General features: G+C 45.8%; 1 protein-coding gene and 1 long non-coding RNA gene across 2 annotated transcripts in view; one reads left to right on the top strand and one right to left on the bottom strand.

The window, feature by feature from the left end:
• Window positions 1-470: 470 nt before the first annotated feature.
• On the top strand, window positions 471-986 carry LOC126989173 (uncharacterized). The gene is made up of 2 exons (XR_007742961.1): window positions 471-681; window positions 728-986. It is a non-coding gene; the product is annotated as an uncharacterized LOC126989173 (long non-coding RNA).
• Window positions 987-1,738: 752 nt separating this feature from the next.
• Window positions 1,739-11,765, bottom strand: part of LOC126989172 (hexokinase-1-like) — a 20,910-nt gene continuing 10,883 nt past the window's right edge. The window contains exons 7-12 of the mRNA XM_050847725.1: window positions 11,467-11,600; window positions 10,550-10,662; window positions 4,927-5,079; window positions 3,762-3,901; window positions 2,652-2,785; window positions 1,739-1,971 (exon numbers count right to left, since the gene is read on the bottom strand). Coding sequence (XP_050703682.1) covers window positions 1,789-1,971; window positions 2,652-2,785; window positions 3,762-3,901; window positions 4,927-5,079; window positions 10,550-10,662; window positions 11,467-11,600 — 857 coding nt within the window. The 3' untranslated portion in view covers window positions 1,739-1,788. The remainder of the gene's footprint in view (window positions 1,972-2,651; window positions 2,786-3,761; window positions 3,902-4,926; window positions 5,080-10,549; window positions 10,663-11,466; window positions 11,601-11,765) is intronic.

Raw genomic sequence — 11,765 nt, 5'->3', positions numbered from 1 at the left:
ACCCAGAGAAATACTAACACAACAACTTCTACCTTGTCAAACTATCACTAGTCTCATAAAACTACCCAGAGAAATACTAACACAACAACTTCTACCTTGTCAAACTACCACTAGGCTCATAAAACTACCCAGAGAAATACTAACATAACAACCTCTACCTTGTCAAACTACCACTAGGCTCATAAAACTACCCAGAGAAATACTAACAAAACAACCTCTACCTTGTCAAACTACCACTAGGCTCATAAAACTACCCAGAGAAATACTAACAAAACAACCGCTACCTTGTCAAACTACCACTAGGCTCATAAAACTACCCAAGGAAGTGCCCACAACCACCTCGACGAAAGCCTTGTCTAATATGGGAGTGTGAGCCCAAAAATCTTGAGAATATGGGAGAAGAGGAAAAATATGGAGAACAGTTTCCCTCCACGCATTCTTACTTAAGGGTCACAAACACAGGCGGTGACTTAAAATAGACTCTTTATATAAACAGTAAAGCATCGCAAGAAAAAACAGAATAGCTATCCATTTTTTTTTCTTGGGCAATAAACTTAAGATTTTAACAAGGATGGCTGGTGAAGCGACTGTCTTAAGATTAGTGTACATCATAACGAACACTTAACGAACACGGGAACAACGTCACTTTAAGGCTATAGTGAACACTGCATGAAGGCTATAGTGAACACTGCATGAAGGCTATAGTGAACACTGCATGAAGGCTTAGGTGGCACAGGATTTCTCTTCCCTTTAAATGAGGTCAAATGTCCCTAACAATATGAGAAAAGAAATGTCAAGGAAATTTACATATGAATAGGTTGAAACTGCAAAAATGTCAAGGAAATTTACATATGAATACAAAGGATATATTATAAAAGAATACACGACTGGAAAAATGCTAAAAATGATCAGTATAGTTTGACATAGCGCTAGATGTGAATGTTCCAGTTAAATTTAATATGAGGAAAAATTGTCAAGGAAATTTACATATGAATACAAAGGATATATTTTAAATGAATACACGACTGGAAAAATGCTAAAAATGATCAGTATAGTTTGACATAGCGCTAGATGTGAATGTTCCAGTTAAATTTAATATGAGAAATAATGTCAAGGAAATTTACATATGAATACAAAAGGATATATTTTAAATGAATACACGACTGGAAAAATGCTAAAAATGATCAGTATAGTTTGACATAGCGCTAGTTGTGAATGTTCCAGTTAAATTTAATATGAGAAAAAAATGTCAAGGAAATTTACATATGAATACAAAAGGATATATTTTAAATGAATACACGACTGGAAAAATGCTTGAAAATGATCAGTATAGTTTGACGTAATGCTAGGTGTAAATGTTCTAGTTAAAGTTGATGCCAGACGTGAACGATTTTGTTTGAATGTTAAAAGTGAAAGGAACATTTGCCAGCGGTGCTAAAAATGAGCGTACAGGTTGAAACAATGCAAAAAATGAACGAAAAAATAAAACAACTAACGGAAAATAAAACAAAATACTTCAAGAAATAAAACAACACAAAGATATGAAGTGCAAAAAACAACAAAAAAACGGTAACCAAAAAACGGGAAAAAAACTGGACAACCAAAACTAAAAAAAAAATGAAGAAAACGAAATAATGAAAACAAAATGCATAACTCCTTCTCTCTCTCTCTCTCTCTCTCTCTCTCTCTCTCTCTCTCTCTCTCTCTCTCTCTCTCTCTCTCTCTCTCTCTCTCTCTCTCTCTCTCTCTCTCCTACCACTACTACCACTACTACTACTACCACTGCTACTACTGCGCGCTGACTCCATTGCTGAGCTTCGTACTCGCGCTGCTGACGTGGTTGACGGCGCTGGTCTTCTTGCTCTTCTTCGCGCTGCCGCTGTCCGCTTCGTGAGTCTTGAGGCGCTGAGCGATGGCCGCGATGAGCGCTGCGCCTTTCCCGGAGCCGTCGTGGGCCTGGCGGAGGTCGAACTGGGGACGGGAGGAAGAGGGGATGGGCGTTAGTGAGGAGATGGGAAAGGATGGGAAGGGATGGGAAGGGAAAAAGTTGGAAAGTTTCGTTTAGTCAGCGCAACATCTGTGGTCATATGCCGGAGAGAGACAGAAGGGGAAGGAATTGTATTAGAAGGGAACAGTTGGAAAGTTTCGTTTAGTCGGTGCAACATCTGTGGTCACATGCCGGAGAGAGACAGAAGGGGAAGGAATTATAGGAGAAGGGAACAGACCCCAGGAGATGGGACACAACCCCTGATTAATACCTGGTACCCATTCACTGCTGGGTGGACAGGGTCGTAGGGTATCGGAGGATGGGAAGAGATGAGATGGGAAACGATGGAAAGGATGGGAAGATTGAAATACATGAGAGGGTGTTAGTGAGGAGATGGGAAAAATGAGATGGGAAAGGATGGGAAGGGATGAGATGGAAAAGGATGGGAAGGGGTTGAAATGAGAAACGATGGGAAGGATGGGAAGATTACAATACATGAGAAGAACATAAGAAAAAGCATACAAGAGGAGGGAGAGAGGAGGAGAGGGAAAAACAGAGGGGAAGGAATGATACGCTAAAAGAGTGCATCAAAAAAAGTTATAGATAAGATAAGGTATAGTTGCGGGCCTATCCCACACACACACACACACACACACACACTCACCGATCTCCCAGGGGCGTAGCTGGATATGAGGTGTTCCATGAGGGGCCTGAAGCGTGGATGGTGGCGGAAGAGAGACCCGTCGATGGCAACCGTGCAATGCGGCCGCTCCATGCGATTGAGAAGGATCCCCACCACTGAAGGAGGCGAAGAAGGGGATGAAGAAGGAGGAGAAGGAAGGAAGGATGGAAGGAAAGAAGGAGAGAGAAGGCAATGGAAAGAAGGGGATGACGGAGAGGAAGAAGGGGGATGAAAGAGGAGGAGGAGGAGAGAGAAGGAGAAAGAAGGTGAAGGAAAGAAGGGAGAAGAAGCGGGATAAAGATGGAGGAGGAGGAAGGAAGGGAGGAAGAAAAGGATAAAGAAGGCAATGGAAAGAAGGGAAAGGTGAAGGAAAGAAGAAGAGAGGAAGGAAGGGTGAATGAGAGAGGAGAAAGAAGATGGAGAGAGGAGAGAAGGAGGAGGAGGAGAAGTGAAAAGGAAGGAGGAAGGGAGGAAGGAAGGAAGGAGAAAGGAAGGAGGGGTAAATGAATGAGGAGAAAGAAGATGGAGAGAGGAGAGGAGGAGGAGGAGGAGGAGGAGGAGGAAGAGAAGTGAAAAGGAAGGGAAAGGAAGGGAAAGTTAATAAATAAAAAAAATTAAAAAAAACGCAGAAAAATGTAAACAAAAAACACAGAACACCAAAAATATATGGAAATTAAATAAAACAATAACAAAAACAACAATTACTGATATCTCTAATTAACTGACATTCTCTCTCTCTCTCTCTCTCTCTCTCTCTCTCTCTCTCTATTAAGGCGTTTGGGATTTTAATGTTTGTTAGTTTGTTGACCAGGTGATTGAGGTAGTCTCCCCCCCCTTGTCTCTCTCTCTCTCTCTCTCTCTCTCTCTCTCTCTCTCTCTCTCTCTCTCTCTCTCTCTCTCTCTCTCTCTCCCATTATATCTCTTCTCAGTACTTCCTCTCTCTCTCTCTCTCTCTCTCTTATCTCTCCCCCTCTCTCCCTTTTTATATCCCTCCCTCCCTCTTCTTATCTCTCCCTCCCTCTCTCATAACCTCTCCCTTTCCTCCCTTCCTTATCTACCCCTTCCCTCCTCCTCCTCCTCCCCCATACTCACATAAGGACACGAGCACACAGCCACGGTAGGACACAAGGCCCGCTGCATATTTCACAAGCTGTAAGTCATCCTCCCCTGTGGGCAATCCGATCTCCTCCAGCATCTTCTCTGCTACCCCGTGGGCCCCCTGGAAGCTCTCCCTGTGGTGGTGGGGGTGGGGGATGAGAGGGGAGGAGGAGGAGGAGGAGGAGGAGGAGGAGGGTGAAGGGAGCGGTTGGTTTTGAGTGATAAGAAAGAGGGAGGAGGAGAGAGAGAGAGAGAGAGAGAGAGAGAGAGAGAGAGAGAGAGAGAGAGAGAGAGAGAGAGAGATTGGTTAGTTACATATATCGTTTTTCTTCTTCTATTCAATATTTTTTCCTCATTTCCTTCTTCTAATCTCTAAGCTATCCATTTTTATTTCTCTATCCCTCTCTTTTTTCTATTTTCTTTCTTCCTCCTTTCTTCCTCCCATCCCTTTCTCTTTCATTCCTTGTCAATTATCCTTCATTCAATTTTCAACCCCTTCCCTTTTCCATTTTCTCTTCCCTTTCTTCTTTCTCTCCTTTTCCAATATTTTCCAACTCAGTTCTTATTCCTTCCTTCCACTTCTATTCTCTCTCTCTCTCTCTCTCTCTCTCTCTCTCTCTCTCTCTCTCTCTCTCTCTCTCTCTCTCTCTCTCTCTCTCTCTCTCTCTCTCTCTCTCTCTCTCTCTCTCTCTCTCTCTCTCTCTCTCTCTCTCTCTCTCTCTCTCTCTCATTTCCTTCCTTCCTTCCTTTCTTTCTTTCTTTCGTTCTCTCTCTCTCTCTCTCTCTCTCTCTCTCTCTCTCTCTCTCTCTCTCTCTCTCTCTCTCTCTCTCTCTCTCTCTCTCTCTCTCTCTCTCTCTCTCTCTCTCTCTCTCTCTCTCTCTCTCTCTCTCTCTCTCTCAATCCTCCTCCATTACCTCCCTCTTATCTACCTCTTATCCCCTCTCCTTTTCCTCCCTATTCCCCTCCCTACTCCTTCTCTCCCTTCGTCCCTTCAACCCTATATCCCCCTTCTCCCTTCCACCCCTTCCCTCCCTCCCCCACCATCAACCCCTTTCCAGTCCCTCCCTTTTACTCTTAACCCATACCCTTCCTCCTCATTTCCCATCCATCCCCTTACCTCCTCCCCCTCCCCTTCTATCCCCTTCCCCTTCAACTCACCCATCAATTTGGGACACGGTGGTGGTGGTGATGGCTCCGTGGGTACCCAGCTTCCCGACGTCCCCGCGCCCCAGCAGTCCCTCTTTGGCTAGGGTCAGAAGCACCTCACGGAACAGGTCCCCCATATATTTTCCACCGTAGTATTTTTCAAAGCTGGAGGAGGAGGAGGAGGAGGAGGTTTAGTGAGAGAGAGGAAAAGGGAGGAAGAAGAAGGAGAGTGAGGGAAGGGAGAGGGAAGAAGAGGGGGGAGGAGGGTTAGTGAGAGAGAGGAAAAGGGAGGGAGGTAAAGGAGAGGGAAGGAGAGGGGGGAGGAGGTGGGTGAGAGATAGGAAAAGGGAGGGAGGTACGGGAGAGGGGAGGAGAGGGGGGAGGAGGGTTAGTGAGAGAGAGGAAAAGGGAGGGAGGTAAGGGAGAGGGAAGGAGAGGGGGGAGGAGGGTTAGTGAGAGAGAGGAAAAGGGAGGGAGGTAAGGGAGAGGGAAGGAGAGGGGGGAGGAGGGTTAGTGAGAGAGAGGAAAAGGGAGGGAGGTAAGGGAGAGGGAAGGAGAGGGGGGAGGAGGGTTAGTGAGAGAGAGGAAAAGGGAGGGAGGTAAGGGAGAGGGAAGGAGAGGGGGGAGGAGGGTTAGTGAGAGAGAGGAAAAGGGAGGGAGGTAAGGGAGAGGGAAGAGGGAAAGGAGAAGGGAGAAGAGGGAGGAAGAGGGTTAGTGAGAGAGAGGAAAAGGGAGGAAGAAGAAGAGGGAGGAAAGGGAGAGAGAGGGGGGAAAAGAGAAGGGAGAAGAGGGAGAAAGAAGAGAATGGAGGGATAAGAGAAAGGGAGAAAGGGAAGGGAGAGGAAAGAGGGAAAAAAGGGAGAGAGAAGAGAATGGAGGTATAAGAGGGAGAGGAAAGGAGGGAGAGGGAGAGATAGGTCAGGTCAGGTCACACACAAACATACGAACACACACACAAAAAATATATATATGATTAAATCCTTCAATCCGAGTTTCAATGTCAGTACTCAAGGGAGGGAAGATAAGGAGGAGGAGGAGGAGGAAACATGGAAACATGGAAACATGGACTAGCAGGCAGCAGAAAGCCTGTTGGCTCATTACTAGGCTGCCTGCGTTCAGTGATTTAATCAATCCGTTTGCCACAGAAGTGGCTTGCAGGGAAGGATTAAAGCACTTGTGTACCTACTCTTGGGAACGTTCAGTTCACTCCTGTTGCAGCTAAGTGGCGATCAATGCGTTTCTTGAAGGAGTTGATGGTCTCTGCGCTAACCACTTCTGCAGGAAGGCTGTTCCAGTGGCGAACAACTCTATTCGAGAAGTAACTCCTGCCGATGTCGGTATTGCATCGCTTTGCTTGAATTGTTTTTCCGTTGTTTCTTGTTCTCAGGTTAGTTTGTAGCGTGAAGAGTTTGGAGTGATCAACGTTGCTGAGCTTGTTCAGGTACTTAAAGACTTGTATCATGTCTCCCCGCAGTCGTCTCTTTTCCAACGTGAAAAGGTTGAGTCGCTCGAGTCGTTCTTCATAGGGTTTCGTCCTCAGTGATGGTATCATCTTCGTGGCGCGGCGCTGTACTCTCTCAAGTAATTCAATGTCTTTCCTGTAATTAGGAGACCAGAATTGCACGGCGTATTCCAGGTGGGGCCTTACCAGCGAATTATACAAGGATAACATAACTCCCGGCGTCTTGTATTCGAAGTTCCTCGATATGAACCCAAGCATTGTATTGGCTTTCTTACAGGCGGACTTGCAGTGTTTTGTTTGTTTCAAGTCACTGCTGATGGTGACCCCGAGGTCTCTTTCCTCTTGCACAACATGTAGTGGTTCGCCACCCATGCGGTATATGTGGTTGCTGTTTCTGGATCCGATATGCATTACTTTACATTTGGTAGTGTTGAAGGACATCTGCCATTTTTCTGACCACCGAGTGATCTGGTCCAGGTCTCTCTGGATAATTTCGCAGTCTGCCGTTGTGAGGGCCTTCCCACCCACCTTTGTGTCGTCGGCAAATTTTGAAAGATTGGATTTTAATCCTAGTTCTAGGTCGTTGATATATATGATGAAAAGTATGGGTCCCAGCACTGACCCCTGTGGCACTCCACTTGTGACCGGGAGCCACTCGGAGGCCTGTCCGTTGAGTACAACTCGTTGTTTTCTTTCAGTGAGCCAGTCTTTGATCCACGCTGTCAGATCGTCGCCTAATCCCGCCGACTTAAGTTTCTTGAGGAGTCTTTCATGTGGCACTTTGTCAAAGGCTTTCTGAAAGTCTAGATATATAACATCACTGGGGATATGATTATCCCAGTTTTCATAGATACCTTGGAAGAAGTCCAATAAATTGGTTAAGCATGAGCGCTTGTTCCTGAAACCGTGCTGAGCATCGGAAATGATGTTGTTGTCTTCAAGGAACCTAACGAGTTTGTCTCTGATGATCTTCTCGAGGATTTTTCCGGCCACTGAGGTCAAGCTGATTGGTCTGTAGTTTAGGGCCACACTTTTGTCTCCCTTTTTGTAGATCGGTGTTACGTTCGCTTGTTTCCAGTCTTTCGGGACTTTGTTTTGTTGTAGTGACAGATTGTAGATGGCGGTGAGTGGCTTGAGGATTTGCTGCTTGAGTTCCTTGAGCAGCCTGGGTGACAAGTCGTCGGGTCCGGTAGACTTGTTTGTCTCGAGTTTGTCTAGGTACTTTTCACATCCCGTTCGTCGATTGTACCAATTTCTGGGGAGTGATTCCCATCGGTGGGGAAGGGCTCTCGGGTACGGACTGGGTATTCTCGACCGTGAACACAGACGCGAAGTTCCTGTTTAGGATTTCGACCATTTGTCTACTGTCCTGTGTTAGTACGTCACTTTCATCTTTTAGGGGACCGATATTGCTTTTGTCTTCTTTTGGTTCTTATATACGTGAAGAACTTTTTCGGGTTGGACTTGGCTTCGCGTGCAATTTGCTTTTCATAGTCGCGTTTACTCTGGCGAATGAGTGTTCTGCAAGCTCTGAGGCTTTGATAGTACTGTTCGCGTGCCTCGTCAGTGCTGTTTTCCTTTAGCAAGTTGTATTTTCTCTTCTTCAAATTAATCGCCCGTCGAACTTGGGTAGTCATCCACGGTGTGCTTGTGGCATTATTTGTTCTCCTTGTCTTCATGGGAACAGTCGTTCTCTCTACCTCCAGGAGTTCGTTCTTAAAGCCGTTCCACGCGCCGTCCACCGGAGTGAGGTTCATGGGTTCCCAAGTTGTCTGGGTTAGCAGCTCACGAGCGAAGTTAAAATTGGCTTTTTTGTAGTCTGGAATCTTGGACATGTTTTCGGTGAGTTCATGGTCTGTTCTGATTTTTAGGCGGATTAGGTGATGGTCGCAACCATCCAGTTTTTCGCCGACTTGACATTCACGTGTGAGATCTGAATCACTCACGAGTACTAGGTCTAATAAGTTATTTTCCCTCGTCGGTTGGGTAACAATCTGAGTAAGAAAATTGTCCTCTAACATTTCGAGCAATCTGTTACCCTCCCGATCTCCAATCATCGTGGTCCAGTCAATGTTGGAACAGTTAAAGTCCCCGATAATGACTGACTGTTTGTTTTGTGTTATGGTGTGAATTTCCTCGTACAGCGCTTCGTCGTCCGCTGCTTGTTGCTTTGGAGGTCTGTAAACGGTTCCAATCGTTATTTTGTTGTGCTTGCTAGTCTCCAGTTCAACATATACAGTGTCATATTTCTCTGAGTCTTCTTTGGTTATTTCCACGGCAGGGTATTTGTTCTTGACGTAACAGATGACACCTCCTCCTTTCTTGTGAAGTCTGTTTTGGTAGAAGCTCTCGTATCCCGGAATTGAGAATTCGGTCATTAGGTGGTCAGAGGTGGCCCACGTTTCGGTGATGGCAATCACGTCCGGACTTTCTACGTCAACATAGGCAAGTAACTCATCCCGTTTGGGTATTAAGCTCCGCGCGTTGGTGTATAGGACAGAAATGTCCTTCTTGACTTCAACGCTTCGCGGCACAGTAGTCTGGTGTCTGCTTGTGTTCACTGTTGGGGGCCTTGGTGTGTAATGAGCGGTCCCTACTGGTTGGTTGTTTACGATACTTTGGTGCCCCTCCCGCGCTCTGTGTTTTTTGAGTACAAAAGTACCGCCTCGTTCAGCAACCTACCAAGCCGTGCTGAGCCAATCGCATTGAGGTGAAGACCGTCAGGACGGAAAAGGTCGTGGATATCATAGAAATGATCCCACTGACTTGCGAACGAAACTTCCTCGTTCTGGCAGAGGTGCTTCAATCTGTTGTTGATGTTCGACGCCTTTCTGTGGAAGCCTGTGAAGGCGTTGATTCTCGGAAGAATCCCTGAGACAATGATGTGGCTTGACTTTTCCTTGAAGCGGCGGATTACTCGTCGGTAGTCAGCTATAATTTCCTCCGTGGACATTGTTTGGACGTTGTTCGTGCCAGCGTGCAAAACAAAGAGTGTGTCCTGCTCCGTGCGGTCTGAGACGAGGTCTACCGCTTCTTTTATATCTTGTAGTTTTGCACCAGGAATACAGTAGCGTCTTCTGTTCTTGATACTTCGTCCACAGAAGGAGGAGGAGGAGGAGGACAGACAGGCTCCCAAGAAACGTTGATAAAGAGTAGGAAAGTTCCGGGGAGATAAAGAGAGAGAGAGAGAGAGAAGGAAAAACATTATAAAAAGTAAGATAACTCTCTCTCTCTCTCTAATCCTTTCAATTCTTTTCATATCTCACTTAATCCCTTTTCTACCTCATTCAATCCTCTTCCCATCCTCCTCAATCCCTTCTCAATCCCTTTCCATCCCCCTATACCCCTTTATAACTCCCTCAATACCTCTCCATCTCAATCAATCATCTTTCCATTTCACTCAATCCCTTTCTAGCATACTCAATCCCTTTCTAATTCTCTCAATCCCTTTTTAAATAACTCAATCCCTTTCTAATTCTCTCAATCCCTTTTTAAATGACTCAATCCTCTTTCCAGCACACTCAATCCCTTTTCCATCTCACTCAAGTCCTTTTTCAACTGACTCAATTCGTTTCTAACTCCCTCAATCCCTTTTTTTATGACTTAATCCCTTTTCAGCACACTCAATCCTTCTTCCATTTCACTCAAGTCCTTTTTAACTGACTCAATCCTAACTCCCTCAATCCTTCAAGCTCTCAATCCCTTTTAATCCCTTTCAATCCCCTTCAATCCGTTTTAATCCCTTTCATTCCCTTCAATCCATTTCAATCTCTTCCTATCTCCCTCAATCCCTTTCAATTCCTTTTCAACTGACAATCAATCCCCTTCTAGCTCCCTCAATCCCTTTTAATCCCTTTCAATCCCCTTCAATCCGTTTTAATCCCTTTCATTCCCTTCAATCCCTTTCAATCTCTTCCTATCTCCCTCAATCCCTTTCAATTCCTTTTCAACTGACAATCAATCCCCTTCTAGCTCCCTCAATCCCTTTTAATCCCTTTCAATCCCCTTTCAATCTCCTTCAATCAGTTTTAATCCCTTTTCAATCCCCTTCACTCCCTTTCAATCCCTTTCTAGCTCCCTCAAATTGACCCTTTCAAGCTCTCAATCCCTTTCAAGTCCTTTTCAACTGCCTCAATCTGCCTTCTTGCTCCCTCAGTCCCTTCCCCAACTCACGTGTAGGAGTTGACGAGGAGCGACTGGTCATCCACGGCTCGGTCCCACTGCGTCCTGATGAAATCCAGCACACCGTTATCGCCAAAGGCACCCCATTCAATGTCCACCAACATCTGTAGGCGTGGTGAGGCGAGGTGAGGTTAGGTTAGGTTAGGTTAGGTTAGGTTAGGTTAGGTTAGGTTAGGTTAGGTTAGGTTAGGTGAGGTTAGGTTGGGTTGGGTTAGGTTAGGTTAGGTTAGGTTAGGTTAGGTTAGGTTAGGTTAGGTTAGGTTAGGTTAGGGAGAGGGAGAGGGAGGGGGAGAGAGGGGACAGTGTAGCGGGAGAGATAGATAGATAAATAGATAAATAGATAGATAGATAGATAGATAGAGAGAAGAATTGTTACTGAGAGAGAAGTTAGGTAATTCTTATATTTTGGTCATCTCCTCCTCCTCTTCCTCCTCCTCCTCCTCCCTACATTCTTCCTGGCGCCTTCCTCAATATATCTAAAAGAGAGTCCTTGAGAAAAGTACCCTCCTCCTCCTCCACCTCCTCCTCCTCCTCTTCCTCCTCCTCCTCCTGTCTTTTAACTATATCAAGGACTGACCACGACCTTGAAGAGTACAATAGTAGGAGGAGGAGGAGGAGGAGGAGGAGGAGGAGGAGGAGGGGATGGTTATTCAATCTTCCAATATTTTTTTCTATACACCCAAAGAAAGACATGCGGGTGGAGAGAGAGAGAGAGAGAGAAATCATTACTAACAAGAGAAGAATAGGTCGAAACACACACACACACACACACCCACACACACACACACACACACACACACAACCCCCCCCCCCCCCCTAACCCCCCAAACACCCTTCCAATCCCTTATAATCCCCTCAATCCTCTTATAGACGATCCAATCCCTTACAAGGAGGATCGAACCCCTTACCTCCTTCTCCGTGTGGATCCCGTGCCACTTTTCGATCCGCTCCACCTTCTCGATGTAGGCGCCGTTGGATCCTGTGCCCAAGATCATACCTATGGCGCACCGGTGGTCTAAATAGGCGCCCATCACGAGGGTACCTGTGGAAGGGTTTAATTAGAAGGGTAGAAGGGGGGTGGGGGTGGGGGGTGAGGTGGGGGGTTGGGGGTTGTTGTTGTAGTTGTAGTAGTAGTAGTAGTAGTAGTAGCAGTAGTAGTGGTAGTAGTAGTAGTAGTAGTAGTAGTAGTAGGAAATAGGAGAAAGAA

This window comes from Eriocheir sinensis, unplaced genomic scaffold (assembly GCF_024679095.1).
Source record: "Eriocheir sinensis breed Jianghai 21 unplaced genomic scaffold, ASM2467909v1 Scaffold1086, whole genome shotgun sequence".
Classification (NCBI taxonomy): domain Eukaryota; kingdom Metazoa; phylum Arthropoda; class Malacostraca; order Decapoda; family Varunidae; genus Eriocheir; species Eriocheir sinensis.
Note: the sequence above shows the minus strand (reverse complement) of the source record. Positions and strands in the feature narration are given on the sequence as shown.